This window comes from Lampris incognitus, chromosome 1, assembly GCF_029633865.1.
Source record: "Lampris incognitus isolate fLamInc1 chromosome 1, fLamInc1.hap2, whole genome shotgun sequence".
NCBI lineage: Eukaryota > Metazoa > Chordata > Actinopteri > Lampriformes > Lampridae > Lampris > Lampris incognitus.
In genome coordinates, this window is record NC_079211.1 from 60,420,473 (window position 1) to 60,445,489 (window position 25,017).

The following is a 25,017-nucleotide window of genomic DNA, read 5'->3' on the forward strand; positions in this document are numbered from 1 at the left end:
TCACCCATAAAAGTCTCGAGTCGAGGATGGCAAGCAATTATAAGTATGTCATGTTCTTTCCCAGTGCTAGTTCCAAGTGCCATCAATGGACACCAGGGGCGTAACCACGGGTGGGCCTGGCCTGTCACAGGCCCACCCATTTCAAGCCCAGGCCCACCCAATCACGCTGGCTTACAAGCACGTAGGCCGGCCCCTTTTACGTACGTAGAACTGCAAAATCTGAGCGCGCATACCATCACGCTCTGTATTTTTCACTGCTGCTAACTAGCCAATAGCCAACAGTTAGCCATAACTTATGGAATGGCGAAACAAAGTTCAATCTTCCATTTTTAAAAAAAGCCACGGATGGAGAGGAGGAAAGCACACCTGCTCCAGCACCGACTGAGCCGCCCAATGAGAGTGAGATACCGCCGGAGAGAACGACAGAGGAGGCTACAGCTTCTCCGTTGCAGGCAGCTTCTCCTCCCCCCTCTGACGACGGTGAGACGATTCCCTTGACCATGCCACCGCCAGATTTGTCTGCTGTGGATGAGCCACCCACGCAGCCTAAATTAGTGTTCCCCGCAACCAACATTTCAGGAAAATTACGTTCTTTTTCCCATAAGTGGTATGAAGAATTTAAGTGGCTTGAATACAGCTCAGCAAGGAACGCTGTTTTCTGTAAAATGTGTAGGCATTTCCCCGAGCCCCATATGGAAAACACGTTTTTTCGAAGCGGGTTTGTAGATTGGAAGCACCTCCGCCAGGCATGCTCGAAACATCAGGCTAGCAAACCCCCCCATTGTATTGCACTTGGTAAATTTGAGGGTTCGGAATGGACCGTTTTCATTCAGGCACTGCGTCGTAAAGTGGAGAGGGGTCAGTGTTACCCATCCCTCATTGAAGTGCTGGACAGCTGCAACTCTGACGTTTTCCCAAACATTAACAGACTGTTAAGGGCAATGATCACCATTCCCCTGACTTCATGTACTGTTGAAAGACTCTTCTCCACTACAGGCCGTACCAAAACATGTCTAAGATCTTCCATGCTAACTGCACGCCTCAACAATCTGTCCCCGTAGTCCTTTGAAAGGGAACTTACTGACTCTTTGCACTATGATGAAATAATCTCGATCTTCAACGCTCGCCCTCGGCGTCTACACATTGTGCTGTAAAACGTGTACTATAGGCCTATTGCTTACATGTTGTATCATGATCTTTTAGACCGAGTCGGGCTGTTTTCCTCAGTGACGTTTAAATGGTTGTGCAGAGCCTGGCGAGAATGACTGGGGTGGTATTTGTTTAAGTGGTTTTTTATTAAAGTTTTAGTATGTTTCTTGGTCACGTACTAAAAACCTGTGTTATGTGTTTACTGCTGTAATGTGTTTGAATTTGCGTCTTGTTTGAAGGATTATTGCTGCAAAATTTTGGCCCACCCATTTTCACTCAGGCCCACCTACAAAAATATTCCTGGTTACGCCACTGATGCACACATAGATCACGCTCCCATCCCGTCTCTCAATATTCACCCCATCCCTCAATTGGGGTCTCACGTTGTTCACGTACCGGGGGGATCTCCGCGCTCTCGTCTCCCGACCCTGGTCCACTTGCGTATTGCTTCCGCTCTCTGCATCAGCGTTGGCCTTTCCTCTCTCTGAACTGGTACCTCCAATCCTCTCTGTCGCATCGCCCTGGCTGCCTCCTGTGGGTTGTCGTAGACCTTGGTTCCATCGTTCAAGTAGATCCTCAGGGTGGTCATGGGTGATTGGAACCGGAGTCCCTTTTCTTTGAGAATCTTTTTAAGACCGGCGTAGTCCCGACGCTTAGCTGCTACCTCCGCAGGATAATCATGATCAGATGTGACTCGTTGCTCGGCCACCTGCACGTTCTTCTTCCATGCCGTCTTGAGGACGTTCTCTTTGACATCAAAGCTCAGAAAGTTCACAATGATTGCTCTCGCTGGCTTGTTTTCTGCCGGTCTGGGGGCCAGTGCCCTGTGTGCTCTCTGGATCTGTAGCTCCTCGCCACCAGGCAGATCTAGCTCCTTGTGAATTAGCTCGTCGATATATTTTTTAGCCGAGTCCCCCTCAAGTCCTTCTTTAACTCCCCAAATACGGATGTTGTTTCTTCTTGATCTTCCTTCGAGGTCTGTCAGTTTTTCCTGGAGTCTGGCTTGTTGTTCCATCAGAGCTGTGATAGCGTCTTGAGCCTCGGTGTTCCATTCCTCTGTCTCTCCCACGCGTTCCTCTACCAAGCCCGTCTTTCCGCTGATCACGAATATCCACCTCAACAGCCGCGATTCTGTTGCTCGCTTCCTCCCTGTAGCTATCCAGGCTCTGCGTCGTCTCCGTTCTGATTTGGCCCATTTCCTCTCTCAATCTTGCCATTTCGTCTCGAACTCCTTTCAGAGCGTCATCCACTTGCTTACTTATCTTGTCCAGTTGTTTCCATGTTTCGCTGGCTAGCATCCATTTTAACTTGCATACAAGCTAAGCTAGTCTGCATGCTAGCTTGAAACGTAGCCACCCAGCTAGGCTGCTCGTCACTGCTAGCGTTAGCTGCTAGCACGGGGACCTCGTTGGTTTCTTTTGGCATCGTCGTCGTCTTTTTCTTATTTTGTGCGTCGGTTTTTGGCGGATTGGGCATTTTGTCTCTTTCTTGGCCCCTTGTATTCTTATTCATGCCCTATTCAGACTATTTTAGGAGTTTTACACAATTTCTTTCTTATTTTGACCGGGAGCTCCTCTTTACTGCTGCCTATCTCCTCATGGCCAAACCGGAAGCCGTTAAAACAAATTTAAAATATAAATTAAAATATAAAATCATTAAAATATAAAATTAAGATATAAAATTAAAATGTACATTTCCATATAAAATTATTAAAATATAAAATTATTAAAACATAACATTTTAAATATAACATTTACAAATATAAAATTAGTTTAACAAACGGCGAGCTTTTGATGTAAAGTCTTTATTAACCTCGACATTAAACCACGTTGAAAAAATAACACGCGGCGATAATATTCAGTTGCTCAGTGACTCAAGACTTCTGCATGAAAACATCTAATTACATGTCCATGGAACAAACTATCTTGCAGGAGTTGTATAGTAGACATACTCAACAGAAAAAAATGACAAAAAAAAAACTTCATAGAGGAAGATCAGAGCTCTGTTATACAAGTCATTTCACAGAAAATTCTGTTTGAGAACCACCACGAAGAATTCAATGCCACCATCTCCAGCTGAGCTCATGTGACACGATATTTTAATTACAATATTTTGTCATTTAGCTAGCAGATAAACTCTTCACTGAAGCCAGGTAAAGACACCTCATACCTGCACACAGTAACACACCAGAACACAAAACTATCTGATAACAAATAAAGGCTTAAGCACTGAGAAGATCTAACTGAAAAAAGCTCATTCAACAGGTAAGTGAAATACAATTCATGACTGGTGGAGCAGAAACCGAGTCAAAGTGACAAAAAGGCACATAAGGAGGGAAACGGAGTCATCCACAATTTCTGAATCTGTTTCAGGGAACAAATACAGTTCCGTTTATTTGGATCTTGAAGCAGATTTAGATTGTCTCTGTTAACCTTTCATGTTTATCAGAGTGGACAAGGACAAGTCGAACACTCCAATTAAGACCAATTTTGTTAGAAGGCACTCAAATCATTACAGTATGATGGACACTGATGGACAAACTGACATTTCATTGTAAGGGATAAGCAATTTGTATTTATTTTTTGTCCGGCACTCTGTATGCACACTTGTTTCTGAGTTTGTTTGCGTAAAACAGTGTTTCTCCCCAATTTCTTTCGTTTGCCACAAAAGCTTCTCAAATAGTATTTTGGCTTTATTGTTCTAAAATCACCTCCCCTGCAATTACTGAAACTCTGGGTGGTGTAGCCAACCACAGTTATTTAACAGCAGGATGACCACTGCTGTGTGTGGTCAGTGCAACAGACACACATCCAGTATACAGAATTTGGCTCTACAGGTTGGGCAGGGTACTCTGCTGGCCAACCAGGTCTCAGGTCTCTGCTGGTCCTGGCGACTGGCAAACCATCGACCCAGACAAGATAGACACCACATCGGTCTGCAGAAACACTGCTGGCACTCTGAATCACTGTCATCACCTGAAACACAAGATAATGGAATAATAGAAACAGATTCACACAGATACAAACACAGGAAGTCACAGAAAGACAGACAAGTCCATTTTCATTGTAGTATAGCCCATTATCACAAATTTGCCTCAGTGGGCTTTACAGCAACACAACATCCTGTCTTTAGACCCTCGCATCGGACAAGGAACAACTCCCAAAAAAAACCTTTAATGGGGAGAAAAAAATAGGAAAAAACCTCAGGGAGAGCAAGAGGAGAGATCTCTCTCCCGAGACACACAACGTGCAATTGATGTTGTGTTTACACAATTTACACAATACAACGTTGAAAGAGGATAACATAATTATAATGGACTTATAAAATATATGAAAAATATATGAGGAGGATGCCAAGCAGTGTCCAGATGTCACCAGAACAGCCTGGAACCTGAGCCACGTGACCACCATCACCATGTAGACCTGACAGGAGGAAAGACACATGCACACAACAGAGAATCACATCAAAGCCCTTTGAGGCAAATTTTAATTTGTGGTATTGGGCTATACAAATAAAATTGACTTGACTTGCCATTCAAATACACGGGAGAAGAGACAAGAAAAAAAATAGGCACACATTGGAGTGAGAGAATGATACAACACTGAAACATCCATCCATCCATTATCCAAACTGCTTATCCTGCTCTCAGGGTTGCGGGGATGCTGGAGCCTATCCCAGCAGTCATTGGGTGGCAGGCGGGGAGACACCTTGGACAGGCCGCCAGGCCATCATAGGGCCATTATTATTATTATTATTATTATTATTATTATAACCCAGCTACTGAGGATGCACAAGCCAGTGCATTCTTAGTGCCAGTCCCAAGCCTGGATAAATGAGGGTTGTGTCAAGAAGGGCAGTTTTATCCGAGTTTAAAAGCAGGAAATTTAGTGATATCCAATTTTTCACAGCAGCCAAGCAGTCCTCTAAATTAGTCATTTGAGTGTGATCATCAGCCCTTATAGGCACATACAGCTGAGTATCAGCCACATAGCAATGGAAATGTATTCCATGACTGTGTATAATTTGGCTAAGAGGTGAAAAAATAAAGAGAAAAGTAGAGAGCCAAGAACCAAGCCCTGATGTGTGCCATATTTAACATCAGAGAATTTTGATGTAATATTACCATAGCAGACACAATGTGTTCTTCCAGAGAAGTAGGACTTCAAGTCAAGAGAACACTAAGCCAGAGACAGCAAAATTTCAATTTATCTGTCTAATAGCATACAGTGATCACCGGTGTCAAAGGCTGCACTGAGGTCCAGTAGTGGAAGCACAGAGGTGGAATCAGAGTCCATAGCTAGTAGAAGATCATTCACCACTCTGATCAGAGCAGTTTCGATGGAGTGTCAGGCCCTGAATGGCAATTGAAAAGGTTCATATAGATGGTATCCTTCTATATATACTGCTCAAAAAAATAAAGGGAACACCTAAAAACACAATATAGACCTCGATGAATGAAATATTTCAGCTGAAAATCTTTATTTATTAGACAGAGGAATGTGTTTAGAGCAAAATAACCTAAGAATGATCAATGGAAATCAAAATCATTAGCCCATTAAGGTCTGGATTCAGAATCATACTCAAAATCAAAGTGGAAAATGAGAACATAGGCTGATCCAACTTCTGTAGAAATTCTTCAAGACGATTCCAAATGAGGCTCAGTAGTGTGTGTGGCCTCCACGTGCCTGTATGCACTCCCTACAACGTCTGGGCATGCTCCTGATGAGACGACGGATGGTCTCCTGAGGGATCTCCTCCCAGACCTGGATCAGGGCATCGGTCAACTCCTTGACAGTCTGTGGTGCGACATCGCGTTGGCGGATGGTACGAGACATGATGTCCCAGAGGTGCTCGATTGGATTCAGGTCTGGGGAACGTGCAGGCCAGTCCATAGCATCAATGCCCTCGACATACAGGAACTGCTGACACACTCTGGCCACATGAGGACGAGCATTGTCATGCATGAGCAGGAACCCAGGGCCCACTGCACCAGCATATGGTCTGACAATGGGTCTGAGGATCTCATCCCGGTACCTAATGGCAGTCATGGTACCTCTGGCTAGCACGTAGAGGTCTGTGCGGCCCTCCAAGGATATGCCTCCCCAGACCATCACTGACCCACCGCCAAACCGGTCATGCTGGAGGATGTTGCAGGCAGCAGAACGTTCTCCACAGCGTCTCAAGACTCTCTCACGTCTGTCACATGTGTTCAGTGTGAACCTGCTCTCATCTGTGAAGAGCACAGGGCGCCAATGGCGAATCTGCCAACCAAGATGTTCTCTGGCAAAGGTCAATCGGGCTGCACGGTGTTGGGCTGTGAGCACAGGCCCCAATTGTGGACGTCGGGCCCTCATACCATACTCATGCATTCTGTTTCTCACTGTTTGAGCAGAAACCTGCACATTAGTGGCCTGTTGAAGGTCGTTTTGTAGGGCTCCGGCAGTGCTCCTCCTGTTCCTCCTTGCACAAAGGACCAGATAGCGGTCCTGCTGCGGGGTTGTTGTCCTCCTGCGGCCCCCTCCACGTCTCCTGGTGTACTGGCCTGTCTCCTGGTACCTCCTCCATGCTCTGGACACTGTGCTGGGAGACACATCAAATCTTCTTGCCACAGCACGCATTGATGTGCCATCCTGGATGAGCTGCACTACCTGAGCAACTTCTGTAGGTTGCAGATACCGCCTCATGCCACCTCTAGTGGTGAGGGCACTAGCAAAATGAAAAACTAACCAAAGATCTGCCAGAAAAGATGAGGACAGGCAAATGGTCTGTGGCCACCACCTGCAAATCCATTCCTTTTATAGGGCTTGTCTTGCAAATTGTCTAATTTCCACCTGGTGGAAATTAGACAATTTACCAACAGGTGAAATTGATTCACAAATCAGTGTTGCTTCCTAACTGGACAGGTTGATATCTCAAAAGTGTGATTGACTTGGAGCTACATTCCATTGCTTATGTGTTCCCTTTATTTTTTTGAGCAGTAGGTCCAAAGTTGTTGATACACAACTCTCTCTAGTACTTAAGAAAAGAATGGAAGATTAGACCCTGGTCAATAGTTATTAAGAGAACCTGAATCGAGGTGCGGTTTCTTAAGTAGAGGTTTGACCACAGCAGTCTTAATACTGCTGGGAACAGTCCCAGCAGTAAGTGATAAATTAACAATGTCTAGCATTGTAGGTCCCAGGAAAGGTCAGGGGTCTTTAAATTTTTTTTTGCAGGTAATGGGTCAAGTAGGTATGCATTTGGTTTAGAAGCTGACACAAACTTAGTCAAAGTATCAAGAGATATTCTCAAAAGCTGTAATAACAGGGACTATCAGTGACTCATTGTATAGATATGAATTTGGTAAGGCAGGATCTGCAGGAGTAGCCGGAGTTGAACCAATTTTGTTTATGATCTCATCAACCTTATTGCAAAAAAAAAAAAGTCTAGAAAGACATGGGCTGTGAATGGTGAGCAACTAATAGACAGCTGCTTTTTAGTAAATTTAGCTACAGTGTCAAAGAGAAATCTGGGATTATGTTTATTAATACTGATTAAGCGGGAGCGATACGCTGCTTTCGCAGCAGCTAAAGCATGCTTGTATTTCAATAAATACTCATGCCAAGACGGGTAAAAAACTCCAATTTTGATTTTTGCCATTTATGTTCCAGTCTCCTGCAGGCCCGCTTAAGAGCACGTGGCTCGTCGTTAAATCAGGGTATTGGCCTCTTTAGTCACATTGCTCTGGTAGTGAGTGGTACACCTGTATCGACGAGATTAGAGAGGGTCACATTTAAGATTTTCAACAGAGTCAATCTCTACGGTGAAAGGAGCCAAGACTGCAGGCAGCTGCTGGCCAAATGCAGCTACAATGGCTGGACCAATGTGACTGGCAGTTACAGTGGTGCTTGAAAGTTTGTGAACCCTTTAGAATTTTTTATATTTCTGCATAAATATGACCTAAAACATCATCAGATTTTCACACAAGTCTTAAAAGTAGATAAAGAGAATCTAATTAAACAAATATTATACTTGGTCATTTATTTATTGAGGAAAATGATCCAATAGTACATATCTGTGAGTAGCAAAAGTATGTGAACCTTTGCTTTTAGTATTTGGTGTGACCCCCACCCCGTACAGCAATAACTGCAACTAAACGTTATCAGTCCTGCACATTGGCTTGGTGGAATTTTAGCCCATTCCTCCATACAGAACAGCTTCAACTCTGGGATGTTGGTGGGTTTCCTCACATGAACTGCTCGCTTCAGGTCCTTCCACAACATTTCGATTGGATTAAGGTCAGAACTTTGACTTTGCCATTCCAAAAAAATTAACTTTATTCTTCTTTAACCATTCTTTCGTAGAACGACTTGTGCGCTTAGGGTTGTTGTCTTGCTGCATGACCCACATTCTCTTGAGATTCAGTTCACGGACAGATGGCCTGACATTTTCCTTAAGAATTCGCTACTATAAGTCAGAATTAATTGTTCCATCAATGATGGCAAGCCGTCCTAGCCCAGATGCAGCACAACAGGCCCAAACCATGATGCTACCACCACCATGTTTCACAGATGGGATAAGGTTCTTATGCTGGAACGCAGTGTCTTCCTTTCTCCAAACACAACGCTTCTCATTTAAACCAAAAAGCTCTATTTTGGTTTCATCTGTCCACAAAACATTTTTCCAGTAGCCTTCTGGCTTGTCCATGTGGTCTTTAGCAAACTGCAGACGGGCAGCAATGTTCTTTTTGGAGAGCAGTGGCCTTCTTGCAACCCTACCATGCACACCATTGTTGTTCAGTGTTGTCTTGATGGTGGACTCATGAACATTAACATTAGCCAATGTGAGAGAGGCCTTCAGTTGCTTAGAAGTTACCCTGGGTTCCTTTGTGACCTGGCCGACTATTACACGCCTTGCTCTTGGAGTGATCTTTGATGGTCAACCACTCCTGGGGAAGGTAACAATGGTCTTGAATTCCTTTCATTTGTACACAATCCGTCTGACTGTGGATTGGTGGAGTGCAAACTCTTTAGAGATGGTTTTGTAACCTCTTCCAGCCTGATGAGCATCAACAACGCTTTTTTTCTGAGCTCCTCAGAAATCTGCTTTGTTCTTGCCATGATATACTTCCACAAACATGTGTTGTGAAGATCAGACTTTGATAGATCCATGTTCTTTAGATAAAATAGGGAACCCACTCACACTTGTCATCCCATTGATTGAAAACACCTGACTCTAATTTCACCTTCAAATTAACTACTAATTCTAGAGGTTTCGCATACTTTTGCCACTCACAGATATGTAATACTGGATCATTTTCCTCAATAAATAAATGACCATGTATAATATTTTTGTCTCATTTGTTTAATTGGGTTCTCTTTATCTACTTTTAGGACTTATGTGAAAATCTGATGATGTTTTAGGTCATATTTATGCAGAAATATATAACATTCTAAAGGGTTCACAAACTTTCAAGCACCACTGTACAGCTGTGTTGACATTAACAGGACAGGCCAATAATGCTTCAAATTTAATGACAAAATGATCCGACAAAGCAGAGTTGGTTGGCAAGATGGTCAGATCAGAAACAGCTATCCCTTTAGATAAAACCAAATCAAGGGTGTGTCACGCCGGGAGCAGGAGTTGAGGACTCAAATGCAGACAGACCAAATAGGCTGGAATAGAGCAATACTCTAATGAAATAAACTTACGGAAGCTGGAACGGCAGGTACAAAATGTAAGGAAGGCACAAGACACGAAGCTCCAGGATACCATAGGTTAACTTTTCTGACATAACAATCTGACAATGAGACCGAGCAAACCGGGAATATGTAACTGCTGGGGAGCCAATCAGGGAATGGGGAACAGGTGAGCCTTAGAAACCCAGACCACACAACCATGACAGGACCTCCCCCTGCCAAGGAATGGATTCCAGACATCCCAAATGAACGGACCAGGGCCAAGTGGTCTGGGAGCGGATGAATGGGGTCAGAGATCTCAGGCGGAGGGCCTGTGCTGGACCAATGGATGCAACTGATCTGGAGGGTGACCAGGATGCAGGACTGAAGGGCGGAGCTGCTCTGGCGGATGGGCAGGCTGATGGCCTGCAGGCCAGCGACATACACGGGACAGCTGCCAAGGAGGCTGATGACTCGGACAGGACTGCTGCCCAGGAGGTCAGTGACGCGGACAGGACAGCCACCCAGGAGGCCGGCAACACGGACAGGACAGCCACCCGGGAGGCCGGCGACGCAGACAGGACAGCCGTCCGGGAGGCTGATGACGTGGAGGCGGGACCACTCGAGGTACAGGCATCAGCGGCTGGACCGCTTGGGGTGTGGTCATCGAAGGCGGGGCCACCGGATATGTGGGAAGCGGGACTGTTGGAAACGTGGGAAGCGGGGCCATCAGAGACATGGGAAGCAGGGCCACCGGATACGTGGGAAGCGGAACTGTTGGAAACGTGGGAAGCGGGGCCATCAGAGACATGGGAAGCAGGGCCGCCGGAGATGTGGGAAGCGGGGCCGCCGGACAGGTGGTAAGCTGGGCCACTGGAGATGTGGGAAGCTGGGCCACTTGAAACATGGGAAGCCAGGCCACTTGAGACTTCAGAAGCTGGTCCGCTTGAGACATGAGAAGCCGAGAGCTGGAACCAGGCAACCTCGAAAGCCCAAAGGTGGGTGGCGGATCGAGACCAGGTCAAGCGTTGGCAAGGTCAGCAGGAGGCTCAGGAACAGGGTCAGCCTGGATGTCAGCAGAGAAAGCTGACAGCTCATGAGCAGGAACAGGCTGGGCATCGGCAGGGACAGGCCAACTGCTCTGTGACAGGAAGGATCTCCATAGCGTGGCGTTGGGCAGCGGAGACACTGTAATGCCGGGCAGTGGAGACGCTGTAGTGCCGGGCAGCGGAGATGCCGTAGTTCGGGGCAGCGGAGACACCGTAGCACTGGGCAGCAGAGATGCCATAGTGCTGGGCAGCTGAGACTCTGGGGCACTGGGCAGCTGAGACTTTGAGATGGTGGGCAGCTGAGACTCTGGGATGGTGGGCAGCTGAGACTCTGGGGCACTGGGCAGCTGAGACTGGGATGCTGGGCAGCTGAGACTCTGGGACACTGGGCAGCTGAGACTCTGGGATTCTGGGCAGCTGAGATTCTGGGACGCTGGGCAGCGGAGACTCTGGGATGCTGGGCAGCTGAGACTCTGGGGAAACATGGGAGGCCGAAATGTCGGGCTTGGGAGGATCAGGAACAGGGTTACCATGGAACTGCCACCTGAAAAAAGCTGTTTCTTGGGCAAACTCAGGGTCCCTCTTCCAGATGGCAGTGCGGAGTTTAAAGAAGCCTGGCTATTTTTTCAGGATGGTGTCCCTCGACATACCGAAATTCTCCCAAGTATACGGCAGGTTGAGCAGATCTGCTGGGTCCATATTTGGGTCGGACCGTACTGACACACCGGGAACAGGAGTTGAGGACCCAAATGCAGACAGCCGAGACAGGCTGGGATACAGCAATACTCTAATGAAATAAACTTATGAAAGCTGGAATAGCAGGTACAAAATGTAAGGAAGGCACAAGACATGAAGCCCCAGACTAACATAGGTTAACATTTCTGACATAACAATCCGACAATGAGACTGGGCAAACTGGGGGAATATAGAACTGCTGGGGAGCCAATCAGGGAAATGGGGAAAAGGAGAACAAGGAAGGGCAGGAACTGAAATGGCATGCCAATCAGGGAATAGCGAACAGTTGAGCCCTGGGAATCTAAACCACACAACCATGACAGGGTGTTACCAGAAAGGCTTTACTTAGAGGATCAGCAGCTTTATTCAGATGAATATTGAAATCACCAAGAATTACAATCTCATCAGAATGAGTAACAAGACCTGAGATAAATTCTCTAAATTCTTCAAGAAATAGTGAGTAACAGCCAGGAGGTTGATAGAATATCACAATCTGGACTGAGTAGAGTCTATTGGTGTCGGAGGGGGATGGACTTAGAACAAGAGCCTCAAAAGACTGGAATTTAGATTCAAGTCGAGTCGTCAGATTGAAAATTCTCACTGTTTGAGCAGAAACCTGCACATTAGTGGCCTGTTGAAGGTCGTTTTGTAGGGCTCCGGCAGTGCTCCTCCTGTTCCTCCTTGCACAAAGGACCAGATAGCGGTCCTGCTGCGGGGTTGTTGTCCTCCTGCGGCCCCCTCCACGTCTCCTGGTGTACTGGCCTGTCTCCTGGTACCTCCTCCATGCTCTGGACACTGTGCTGGGAGACACATCAAATCTTCTTGCCACAGCACGCATTGATGTGCCATCCTGGATGAGCTGCACTACCTGAGCAACTTCTGTAGGTTGCAGATACCGCCTCATGCCACCTCTAGTGGTGAGGGCACTAGCAAAATGAAAAACTAACCAAAGATGGGCCAGAAAAGATGATACCGCCTCATGCCACCTCTAGTGGTGAGGGCACTAGCAAAATGAAAAACTAACCAAAGATCGGCCAGAAAAGATGAGGACAGGCAAATGGTCTGTGGCCACCACCTGCAAATCCATTCCTTTTATAGGGGTTGTCTTGCAACACCCCCACCTTGTTTATTTGCCCAAGCTAAATGGGCATAAGTATAGTCGGGTGGGGAAGCTTCATTTAAGAGAAGGAAAACATTTGGTTTCAGCCATGTTTCACATAACCCAATCATATCGGAACTATGTTCAAGAATCAGATCATTTATTAGTAAGGCTTTGGTAGACAGTGATCTGATATTTATGAAACCACATTTAAGCATCTTGTGGAAATGATCAGTAGTAGGCAGAACTTTAGCGCTACCAATAGGTGAAATACTAATAGGAATTAGACACCTTATATTATTAGTTGACAATTTTGACAACCTACGCTTTGGATGATGTGTGGTCACACTTTTGATAACATTAGATGTTTGGTTCTGTAGGTTATTAGATGCTGTGTTGCACAGACAGAAAAAGATAGGACCCACAAAAACAGACAGAACAAAACGTACAGACAGATTGACTGAAACAGAAGCATAAACAAAGAGACAAGAAGAAACAGACAGAACACAGACCATTCTCCCGGCAGAGTCTGACCAGCTTGGTGCCTGCTGGAACCTGCATACAGCCACAGCAGGGCTCCAGCTCCTACCAGAGCGGGGTTGGAGGGGAAGAGAGGGGGGTGTGGAGAAGAAGAGAGGGGGTGTGGAGAGGAAGAGAGAGGGGAACATTTTAATTAGATCATTTGCTCTTTTGAATTGTAGCAAATATGAGCTCATTGTTTTGTACCATTGTCTAAGTAAAGTAGTAATCTACCTGTCCACTGGGGAGCGTATACGGCTGGTTGAGTTCCACCTGAGACTTGAACGTTTCCAGGAACAGGTCACTGATAGTTTGGTGTATCACAACATTGGCAGCATTTCTGATGGGGGCATGCAACTTGTCTCTCAGCTCCACATATTCTGCAGAGTTCAGCCTGTTGTCAGGATTACAGCAACAACACACGTGATGGTGTTACACTCTGCTGTTGTCTGGATTACAGCAACAACACACGTGATGGTGTTACACTCTGCTGTTGTCAGGATTACAGCAACAACACACGTGATGGTGTTACACTCTGCTGTTGTCTGGATTACAGCAACAACAAACGTGATGGTGTTACACTCTGCTGTTGTCAGGATTACAGCAACAACACGTGATGGTGTTACACTCTGCTGTTGTCAGGATTACAGCAGCAACACATTACATTGCAGTCATTTAGCCGATGCTTTTATCCAAAGAGACTTACAGTAAGTGCATTTAACGTAGGAAATCAGGAGAACTACTCGTCATCAGAGGTCATAAGTGAATCTTCTCTCTAAACAAGCATCTAAGAGCAAAACCAGTGCTAAAGTAAAAGCGCAAGAAAGATTTTTTTTTTAAATGAGTGAATATAGTAAGTGCTAAGAGCAAGTAACAGGGTAGTAGTTCTTGAAGAGGTGAGTTTTCAACCTGCGCTGAAAGATGGGCAGCGACTCCACTGTCCTGACATCAGTGGGGAGTTCATTCCACCACTGTGGGGCCAGGACAGAACAGAGCTGTGACCGGGTCAATCGGCAGCAGGGATCTCTGAGCGAAGGGGCAACCAGGCGCCCTGAGGCAGCAGAGCGAAGTGGTTGGGTGGGGGTGTAGGGCTTGACCATGGCCTGGAGATAGAAAGGAGCTGTTCCTTTCACTGCCCTGTAGGCTAGCACCAGAGTCTTAAACTGGGAGCCAGTGTAGGGATATGAGAAGGAGAGTTGTGTGGGAGAACTTAGGGCGGCTGAACACCAGACAAGCTGCAGCTTTCTGAACAAGCTCCAGAGGTCTGATGGCCGACACCAGGCACCAGCAAGGAGAGAGATGCCGTAGTCCAGCCAGGAGATGACCAGACCCTGGATGAGCACCTGTGCCATCTCGTCGGTGAGGAATGGGCGAATCCTCCTGATGTTATAGAGTAGAAATCTGCAGGAGCGAGCAACCAATGCAACATTTGCAGCAAACTACTGTTGGTCGTCCAGGATCACACCCAGATTCCTTGCAGTCCGAGCTGGCGTCACCACGGTGTTGTCAATGGTGATGGTCAGGTCTCAGTGCGGGCAACCGTTCCCCGTATGGAACATCAGCTCTGTCTTGTCCAGATTGAGCTTCGGGTGGTGTGTCGCCATCCACTCCGAGATGTCAGTCAAGCATGCAGCAATACGTGTCTCTCTACTTATGTGTCAGAGGGAGGAAAGAACAAGATCAGCTGGGTGTCATCGGCATACCAATGGTAAGAGAAGTCATGCGAGCGAATAACAGAACCCAGGGGTGTCATGTACAGGGAGAAAAGGAGAGGACCCAGAACTGAACCCTGTGGAATGCCTGTAGCCAGTCTGTGAGGCTCCGACACAGATCCCCTCCATGTCACCTGGTAGGAGCGACCTGTCAGGTAGGATGCAAACATTGAGAGTGCAGAGCCTGTGACACCCAGCCCCTTGAGGGTAGAGAGGAGGATCCGGTGGTTCACTGTGTAGAACGCAGCTGACAGGTCCAGGAGTATCAGGACAGAGGAGAGAGTTTGCTCTCGCAGAGTGCAGCGATTCAGTCACTGCAAGGAGGGCTGTCTCTGTCGAGGGACCCACCTTGAACCCAGACTGGTTGGGGTCCAGGAGGTTGTTCTGGTGGAGGTATAAAGAAAGTTGGTTAAAGACAGCACGTTCGGGAGTTTTGGATAGAAAGGGTAGAAGGGAAACACCTGTGCACACTCTGCTGTTGTCAGGATTACAACAACAACACACGTGATGGTGTTACACTCTGCTGTTGTCTGGATTACAGCAACAACACACATGATGGTGTTGCATTCTGTTGTTGTCAGGATTACAGCAACAATACATGTGATGGTGTTACACTCTGCTGTTGTCTGGATTACAGCAACAACACACGTGATGGTGTTACACTCTGCTGTTGTCAGGATTACAGCAACAACACACGTGATGGCGTTACACTCTGCTGTTGTCTGGATTACAGCAACAACACACGTGATGGCGTTACACTCTGCTGTTGTCAGGATTACAGCAGCAATACATGTGATGGTGTTACACTCTGCTGTTGTCAGGATTACAGCAACAATACATGTGATGGTGTTACATGCTGCTGTTGTCAGGATTACAGCAACAATACATGTGATGGTGTTACATGCTGCTGTTGTCAGGATTACAGCAACAATACATGTGATGGTGTTACACTCTGCTGATGTCAGGATTACAGCAACAATACATGTGATGGTGTTACACTGGTGTTGGTTCCTCGGTGGGGCATGACGGCTGCCATGTTCTGCAGTCAGCGATCATAAAAAGGACTAGAACAAATTCACTAGACCAGACTTGATCACAATAGAGCAGAGTAGCGTTAAAACCCCCCACAAACTTAAAAGGAAAAGTGATAAAGCAACACAAACTGGGATTACATCCTAAACAAAGACGACATGTTGTCCACCAGGCACAAGTCACATAATCAGGTTTCTACAGTCGTCTTCCTATCTAACTTAACATGGGGGCTCCATTTACTAAACACAACAAATGTTTTCTTTGTAAAACGTGCGTACAAACCATTACATAACAGGTGCAGTACACATGAAAGTCAAATTAGAGAAGATGATTGTTTTATGAGAGCTGCCGAACATGCATACATTTTACACCCCGACAAGTTAAATTTATAAGGCATATATAGTTGTTCTTTTGGACTTAAATTGATGCGTTTAATGAAGCAACGTTCATAAATCAGGTTAACTTATGTATCAAGTAAAAGGTTTACACAACTTGGCGTACACAACTTAGAAAGCGTCAGCAAACAATTAAACTGTATAACAAGCCGAAGAATATGGACAGCCCAAAACTGGATCAACATTTGGCATGTGCCTCTTTAAAGTAAGAATATCTTAAAGCCAAAGGGCCAAATGATCAATATTGATTAGCAAGGACAGCGTGATAGTCTGTAACAGGGCCATGTGCCCCAGTATACCTAGTTTACTGGGGCTGACCTCACATGAGGATGTAGCACATATCACAGTATACCTACAGTTTACTGGGGCTGACCTCACATGAGGATGTACCACATATCACAGTATATCTACAGTTTACTGGGGCTGACCTCACATGAGAATGTAGCACATATCACAGTATACCTACAGTTTACTGTGGCTGACCTCACATGAGGATGTAGCACATATCACAGTATACCTACAATTTACTGGGGCTGACCTCACATGAGGATGTACCACATATCACATTATAGCTACAGTTTACTGTGGCTGACCTCACATGAGGATGTACCACATATCACAGTATATCTACAGTTTACTGTGGCTGAGCTCACATGAGGATGTAGCACATATCACAGTATATCTACAGTTTACTGTGGCTGAGGTCACATGAGGATGTAGCACATATCACAGTATACCTACAGTTTACTGTGGCTGAGCTCCCATGAGGATGTAGCACATATCACAGTATACCTACAGTTTACTGTGGCTGAGGTCACATGAGGATGTAGCACATATCACAGTATACCTACAGTTTACTGTGGCTGAGGTCACATGAGGATTTAGCACATATCACAGTATACCTACAGTTTACTGGGGCTGACCTCACATGAGGATGTAGCACATATCACAATATATCTACAGTTTACTGGGGCTGACCTCACATGAGGATGTAGCACATATCACAATATATCTACAGTTTACTGAGGCTGACCTCACATGAGGATGTACCACATATCACAGTATACCTACAGTTTACTGTGGCTGAGGTCACATGAGGATGTACCACATAATCACAGTATAGCTACAGTTTACTGTGGCTGAGGTCACATGAGGATGTAGCACATATCACAGTATACCTACAGTTTACTGTGGCTGACCTCACATGAGGATGTAGCACATATCACAGTATACCTACAGTTTACTGTGGCTGACCTCACATGAGGATGTAGTACATATCACAGTATATCTACAGTTTACTTTGGCTGAGGTCACATGAGGATGTAACACATATCACAGTATATCTACAGTTTGCTGTGGCTGACCTCACATGAGGATGTAGCACATATCACAGTATACCTACAGTTCACTGTGGCTGAGGTCACATGAGGATGTACCACATATCACAGTATAGCTACAGTTTACTCTGGCTGAGCTCACATGAGGATGTAGCACATATCACAGTATACCTACAGTTTACTGGGGCTGACCTCACATGTGGATGTAGCACATATCACAGTATATCTACAGTTTACTATGACTGACCTCACATGAGGATGTAGCACATATCACAGTATATCTACAGTTTACTATGGCTGACCTCACATGAGGATGTACCACATATCACAGTATAGCTACAGTTTACTGTGGCTGAGGTCACATGAGGATGTACCACATATCACAGTATAGCTACAGTTTACTGTGGCTGAGCTCACATGAGGATGTAGCACATATCACAGTATATCTACAGTTTACTGTGGCTGAGCTCACATGAGGATGTAGCACATATCACAGTATACCTACAGTTTACTCTGGCTGAGGTCACATGAGGATGTACCACATATCACAGTATATCTACAGTTTACTGTGGCTGAGGTCACATGAGGATGTAGCACATATCACAGTATATCTACAGTTTACTGTGGCTGACGTCATATGAGGATGTAGCACATATCACAGTATATCTACAGTTTACTTTGGCTGACCTCACATGAGGATGTAGCACATATCACAGTATATCTACAGTTTACTGTGGCTGACCTCACATGAGGATGTAGCACATATCACAGTATAGCTACAGTTTACTGTGGCTGAGCTCACATGAGGATGTAGCACATATCACAGTATGAACAGAGTGAGTGTTTAGGGACTAGAGTTTGATGTTTTTGCCAAAGATTAAGAATGGCTCACAAACTGGTGCTACATATCACATTATTTATGACATTTCTTTTCACTAGAACCAGATAACACAACGCCTTTGCCATTCCTGTGCACATCCAGGTAAATTCACTACTTTAATTCTGGGCTATAGGCACATTCCAAAGGCAGATAAACCATCATTCTGATTCTGCAGCTGTATACTCCCTGATGTGCCATCAACTGACTCTATTCTCTAATATATCATTGTTTTCTCTGATGCACTGAAAAGGACTTACCAGGAAATGGGCTGCCCTGCACTAGCTCCACTGTTGCTTATCTGAACAGAACAATGCATCACTCCTTTAATATGCAACTGACTAGCTTTGTCTGTATGTAGCTTCTTTCTCATCTCAATCAGTTTCAGGTAGAATCATTTTGTTTTTTATCTTGTAATCTTTCATCATTGAGACCACTGGACACAGGTAGCCCACACTGTGCAAGCATCCCTTTAATGACAACACGTACCGAGTTTATGTGGCATTCATAGCAGAAATTCAGTCTCACGTCATTAATTCTATAGGGTTTACCATGACTATACGAAAAAACTAACATAAATTGTAACACACTCATATTTATCAATTTGTCCACACTGAGTAGCCATATCCACCACCATCACTGTTCTTTACATCACCATCAATTTATATCCTTTAATACATGGACTCCTCCGCCGTCACTGTCCTCTTTTCCTGCTACCACTTTCTTCACCTTTTCCAAATCTGATAGGCTAAGAACAAGTGTTTACTTACTCTTTAAATGTAAATTAAACCTAGGTATTCTACTCTTATAATATTGTGTAATAGCCCCTGTTTCACAGAAGCCCCGAGAGGCAAGCGAGAGAAAACATTCTGGTGATTCATTTTCTAACTTTGATCTAAACTGTTTTCTCCCCAGGAGGCATGGTGGCGCAGTGGCTAGCACGGTGGCCTCACAGCAAGAAGGTCCTGGGTTTGAGCCCCGAGGTAGTCCAACCTTGGCGGGTCATCCCAGGTCGTCCTGTGTAGTTTGTATGTTCTCCCTGTGTCTGTGTGGGTTTCCTCCGGGGGCTCCGGTTTGCTCCCACAGTCCAAAGACATGTAGGTCAGGTGAACTGGCCTACTAAATTGTCCCTAGGTGTGAATGTGTGTGTGTGGGCCCTGTGATGGCCTGGTGGCCTGTCCAGGGTGTCTCACCGCCTGCCGCCCAATTACTGCTGGGATAGGCTCCAGCATCCCTGAGAGCAGGATAAGCGGTTAAGATAATGGATGGATGGATGGATGTTTTCTCCCCTGTTTACTATGACTTAAGAACAGGTGAGGAAAAGGTTTTGCCAGGATAATCTTTCCAAGTTCCTTAACTTTTTTTTGATCTGTGAAACAGGTGGAAAAACAAGTTTTGCCAGGTGAAAAAGTTTTGCCAGGATACTTTTTCCAAGTTAACCTTTGTTTTTCACCTCTGAAAACAGGTGAAAAACAAGTTTTGGCAGGTGAAAAAATCTTTTTGTCAGGCGATCAAGAACAGCTGTTGAATAAATGAGACAAGAAGCCTATGATAAGGCCCACCATGCAAGACATAACGGACCAACTCAAACAACATTCGTCTGTGACAAACGTGGATGATATTGTTGCTGTAATGTGCCTGATTGCCCACTGGCACGCTTGCCAAGGTTAAACTGCATCACCGTCATCATCGTTTCGATGGATTGCTGAAGAAGAAGCCCTATAACATATCTCTAGGTTTCTGGCATCTATTCTTAGCCCTTTGGTAGGCAGTAATGAACATCACATCAGAACACTGTGGATGTTGTGGATCAGGTGAGGGACATCATTATGGAGGAGGATGAAACAATGGTCTCTTATGATGTTACGTCTCTCTTCACGTGTGTTCCTGTTGATGAAGCAGCGGAGGTAGTCCATATGAAATTACAAAACGACCCCACCCTTAGCAATAGGACCACCCTTAACACTGACCAAGTGTGTCTGCTCCTGAAGCTGTGTCTTCAGTCCACATACTTCACATACAGGGGGCAGTACTACAGGCAGAGGCATGGGTGTGCTATGGGTTCCCCAGTCTCACCTGTAGTGGCCAACTTGTATATGGAGGAAGTGGAAAAGAGGCTCTGGTGTCCTATCCAGGGACACCACCTAGCCATTGGTTCAGATTTGTGGACGACACCTGGGTTAAAAGTAAATCTCAGACGTAGCACATTCCACTGACCACATGAACTCTGTGGACACCACATCAAGTCCACCAGGGAGGATGTGGAATATGACAGGTTAGTCTTCTTACACTGTGACATTGCAGTTGGTGATGGGGGACATTTGATTGTTGATGTTTACCGTAAACCAACACATACTGATCAGTACTTAAGGTTTGACTCTCGTCATCCACTGGAGCACAAACTAGGAGTCATCAGGACACTGGACCACCGAGCTGACAACGTCCCCACCAACACAGCAGCTGGGGAAGGGGAGAAATCACTCACACACACACACACACACACACACACACACACACACACACACACACACACACACACACACACACACACACACACACACACACACACACACCTAGGGACAATTTAGTACGGCATATTCAGCTGACCTACAGGTCTTTGGACTGTGGGAGGAAACCGGAGCCCCCGGAGGAAACCCACGTAGACACGGGGAGAACATGCAAACTCCACACAGAGGACAACCTGGGACGACTCCCAAGGTTGGACTACCCTGGGGCTTGAACCCAGTACCTTCTTGCTGTGAGGCGACCGCGCTAACCACTGCACCACTGTGTCGTGCCATATCTAATTTAAATTGCAAAAATCAAAATATATCCAAACTGCCTTTTCTGTTGTGTAACGTTATTAAATGTACAAAATTATCCTATTTCCTGAGCACGTGTCAAAATGTCTCACTCAAAAGGATTTTTTAAAATCTTTATTGGTAGAACATCCCACTCATAAGGTGTGACGTGTCCCTGTTAGCATGACTGATTACAGCACACTAATGTTAGCCATGCTGTTGACTAAACCTGGGTTGTAGCTGCTGGTTAGCTATGAACACTTGCTAGCTAGAGGGCAAACGCCAGCATAGCTAATGCTAACAGCATATTAGCATGGATTAAAATACATTTCTATTCAAGTGAAAGTCATGACAGTGATGGTACATATCTTGTTAACACACTACATGTGTATGTAGCTTGTGTTTAGCATGGAGAACTTAAAACTCACCTGGAAGAAACATGAACACTTTGTAGCGCTGCACTTTAGCCTCTTGTGGCCAAAATGAACATTACAACAACAAACGCCTGGAAACATTATCCTGACCAAAATAATAATAATAATAATTTCGCCAGTTTTCACAGACGAATAAAAAAAACTAACTTGGAAAAATGGTCTTGGCAAAATCTTTTTTTTCACTTGTCTCACAGATGAAAAAAAAAAATTCAGGAACTTAGAAAGATTATTCTAGCAAAAACCTTTTTTTTTCACCTGTTCCCAAGTCATAAACACAGGAGAGAAAACAATTTAGATCAGACTTAGAAAATTGATCACCAGATGTTCTTTTTTCCCCTTGCCTCTCAGGGCTACCGTAGTTTCATGTGTGCAGCCCACTAAATTAAACTACTTGTATATGCAAACATACTTGAATGTACAATAAAAATAGGTTCTGATCATTATCACAAGTATTGCCCCTCTAACAAACAGCCAGAGTGCAGGATGAAGAGCAGCTAACTTAGTGTGATGCACCTGATGTCAAATGCTTTAACAGCAGGGTTGATACTGGCCAGTTTTATAGTCAGCATCTGTGTGGGCGTGCTGGAGTCTGGGCTCAACTGGTGCTGTCTGGATTCAGTCACTGTCAGATGGCTGTCGCTCTGTAATGCCACATGGACATGATAGGTAGTGACCTAGAGAGAGACAGACAGAGAGACAGAAGGGTCTTAGCATTAAGTTAGGTCATGATACTGTATATACTCACATAATGTCCCCTGGCTCCTGGCTAGTAGGTTCTTTGGACAACTCGGTTTCGTATGCTGAGGGGATTTGAGAGATACTCTACTGATCCCCATAGGGAAATTACACTCTGCATTCAGCCCATCCTAGCTGTGTAGCTAGGAGCAGTGGGCAGCCGCCGTGCAGCACCCGGGGACCAACTCCAGGTCTTCTTGCCATGCCTCGGTCAGGGGCAGAGACAGGAGTACTAACCCTAACATGCATGTCTTTTTGATGGTGGGGGAAACCAGAGCACACAGAGAAAACCTACTGCAGATATGGGGAGAACATGCAAACTCCACACAGAGGATGACCTGGTATGACCTCCCCCCAAGGTTGGACAACCCGGGGGTTAGAACTCAGGACCTTCTTGCTGTGAGGCAACAGCGCTAACCACTGCGCCACCGTGCCGCCTATTTAGCAAGTTTAGCAAGTCACCAGATTGTAATCAACGCTTCATTCATCATGGATTTATGTAGCTTGATAAAATGTTATATCATTATAATTCCTTTTTGCATGATGTATATTTAAAATACCTTTCAAAAAAACACTAAAGTTGAGTAAATACTGAACACAGACATTTCCTCACCAGTCTTGCTTCTAGTGTTTGTAAGCATGTGTTTGTTACAGCATTTAAGTGAATTAACATACGTATTGTGTGTTTATCTGACCTACCTTTAATATCCAGGTGTCTGTAATAATAACTCTGGCTCCAGGGGGCCCTGTAGCAAACTTATCTATGCGTCTGAACTCTGTGTTGATGCTGACGGCCACAGCGCCCCAGCCGGACTGGGGTGGCACAGCATGGGCCTGCAGGGCCCGGGATATGGGATGGTTGGCCCAGCGGCGGCAGGACCAGTAGATAACCAGCACCCAGCTTGCCAGCTGGAGGCACACGGAGAGAAGCAGGAAGGCTCGCCAGCTGTCACTCACCTAGCAGATACCACAGAACAAGAACATGATAGATACTAGTGTTCGTAGGAAGATACACTACACACAGCTGATCACATCCACTTCACACAGTTTTCTGTTTGAATTTGTTTCAAAACAAACAAGTCGTTACAATCCTACAATTACCTTCATGTGTCCGTGAAGAGTTTTCTCTTTGGTTGTTGCATTTCATTAAAAGCTTCACTGGAAATTCAAAATGCGAAAGTAAAATGCTGATACTAACATGGCAAAGGCATCACGTTGCTCAGTGCACCAGTGGTAAAGTTTCCGCTTTATCCGTCAAATACCTTTTATTTCCATTTAGTCAGTATGTCATGATGCCAGAGTGGGATGTGGTAGCATGAGTCTCAAGTCGGTGTCGATGCTCAAGACAAGTTAAAATTGTGGCTGCACCCCCACAAAGACTGCATGACGAGGGCTGAACTGATGAAGAACCACACAGATCTCTTCCTCACATAAGACTTTTTTAAGCCCATCATGTTTTTAGTTTGGCATTTTTCCCCCCTTTTTCTCCCCAATTGTACTTGGCCAACTACCCCACTCTTCTGAGCCGTCCTGGTCTCTGCTCCACCCCCTCTGCTGATCCGAGGAGGGCTGCAGACTACCACGTCTCCTCCAATACATGTGGAGTCACCAGCTGCTTCTTTTTACCTGACAGTGAGGAGTTTCACCAGGGGAACGTAACACGTGGAAGGATCACGCCATTCCTCCCAGTCCCTCCCCCCGAACAGACGCCCCAACTGACCAGAGGAGGCGCTAGTGCAGTAACCAGGACACATACCCACATCCAGCTTCCCACCCGCAGACACAGCCAATTGTGTCTGTAGGCCGACCAAGCTGGAGGTAAAGCGGGGATTCAAACTGGCGATCCCCGTGTTCGTAGGCAACGGAATAGACAGCCATGCCATCTGGACACCCTTAGTTTGGTATTTTTATTCCTGATGTTTTTAAATCATCTATATAAACAGGCCTTTGAGCTTTCAACTACTATCATTGTCCATGTCTCCATGCCGGACAGTCCCAGGTGTGGCACAGCCTTGCCACAACCCTCTTACATGCCGATACTACACTGCTGTGTAACAAGCAGATAATGTGCACGTGTCACTTGCAGTAGTAACACTTGTAGTGGAATGACAAGTGGATGACTGGTAAACACTCATTACTGTTAAAACTCTTTTCAAGATCAGCATATGTTGAATGTCCATCCATCCATTCATCCATCCATTAGCCAAGCCACTTATGCCAATCGGGGTCATGGGGATGCTGGAGTCTATCCCAGCAGTCACTGCGCGGCAGGCGGGGAGACACCCTACAGGCCACCAGGCCATCACAGGGCCGACACATGGTCCTTCCCATGTGCCAATTCCACATAATAAGGAAACAAACACTTGGGCAGGCAAGGACAGCCGTCCTCAGACTGCCTGACATTATTTATATATGTACATCCAGCCCTCTTCCAGGCTGACCTCTACCTATTGTAATTATATTAATTATCATTAGGAAAGTGACAT

General features: G+C 45.6%; 1 protein-coding gene across 3 annotated transcripts in view; it reads right to left on the bottom strand.

Moving 5' to 3' along the window:
• Nucleotides 1-2,940: 2,940 nt before the first annotated feature.
• Nucleotides 2,941-25,017, bottom strand: part of tmem129 (transmembrane protein 129, E3 ubiquitin protein ligase) — a 45,884-nt gene continuing 23,807 nt past the window's right edge. The window contains exons 3-7 of one of the 3 annotated variants that reach the window (XM_056290203.1): nucleotides 23,231-23,488; nucleotides 22,397-22,470; nucleotides 13,443-13,602; nucleotides 13,202-13,274; nucleotides 2,941-4,124 (exon numbers count right to left, since the gene is read on the bottom strand). In XM_056290203.1, the coding sequence (XP_056146178.1) occupies nucleotides 3,940-4,124; nucleotides 13,202-13,274; nucleotides 13,443-13,602; nucleotides 22,397-22,470; nucleotides 23,231-23,488 (750 nt within the window). In that variant the 3' untranslated portion in view covers nucleotides 2,941-3,939. Of the gene's footprint in view, nucleotides 4,125-13,201; nucleotides 13,275-13,442; nucleotides 13,603-20,917; nucleotides 21,022-22,309; nucleotides 22,471-23,230; nucleotides 23,489-25,017 lie in introns of those variants that run through there. The other 2 variants (XM_056290201.1, XM_056290210.1) reach the window with 2 other exon arrangements.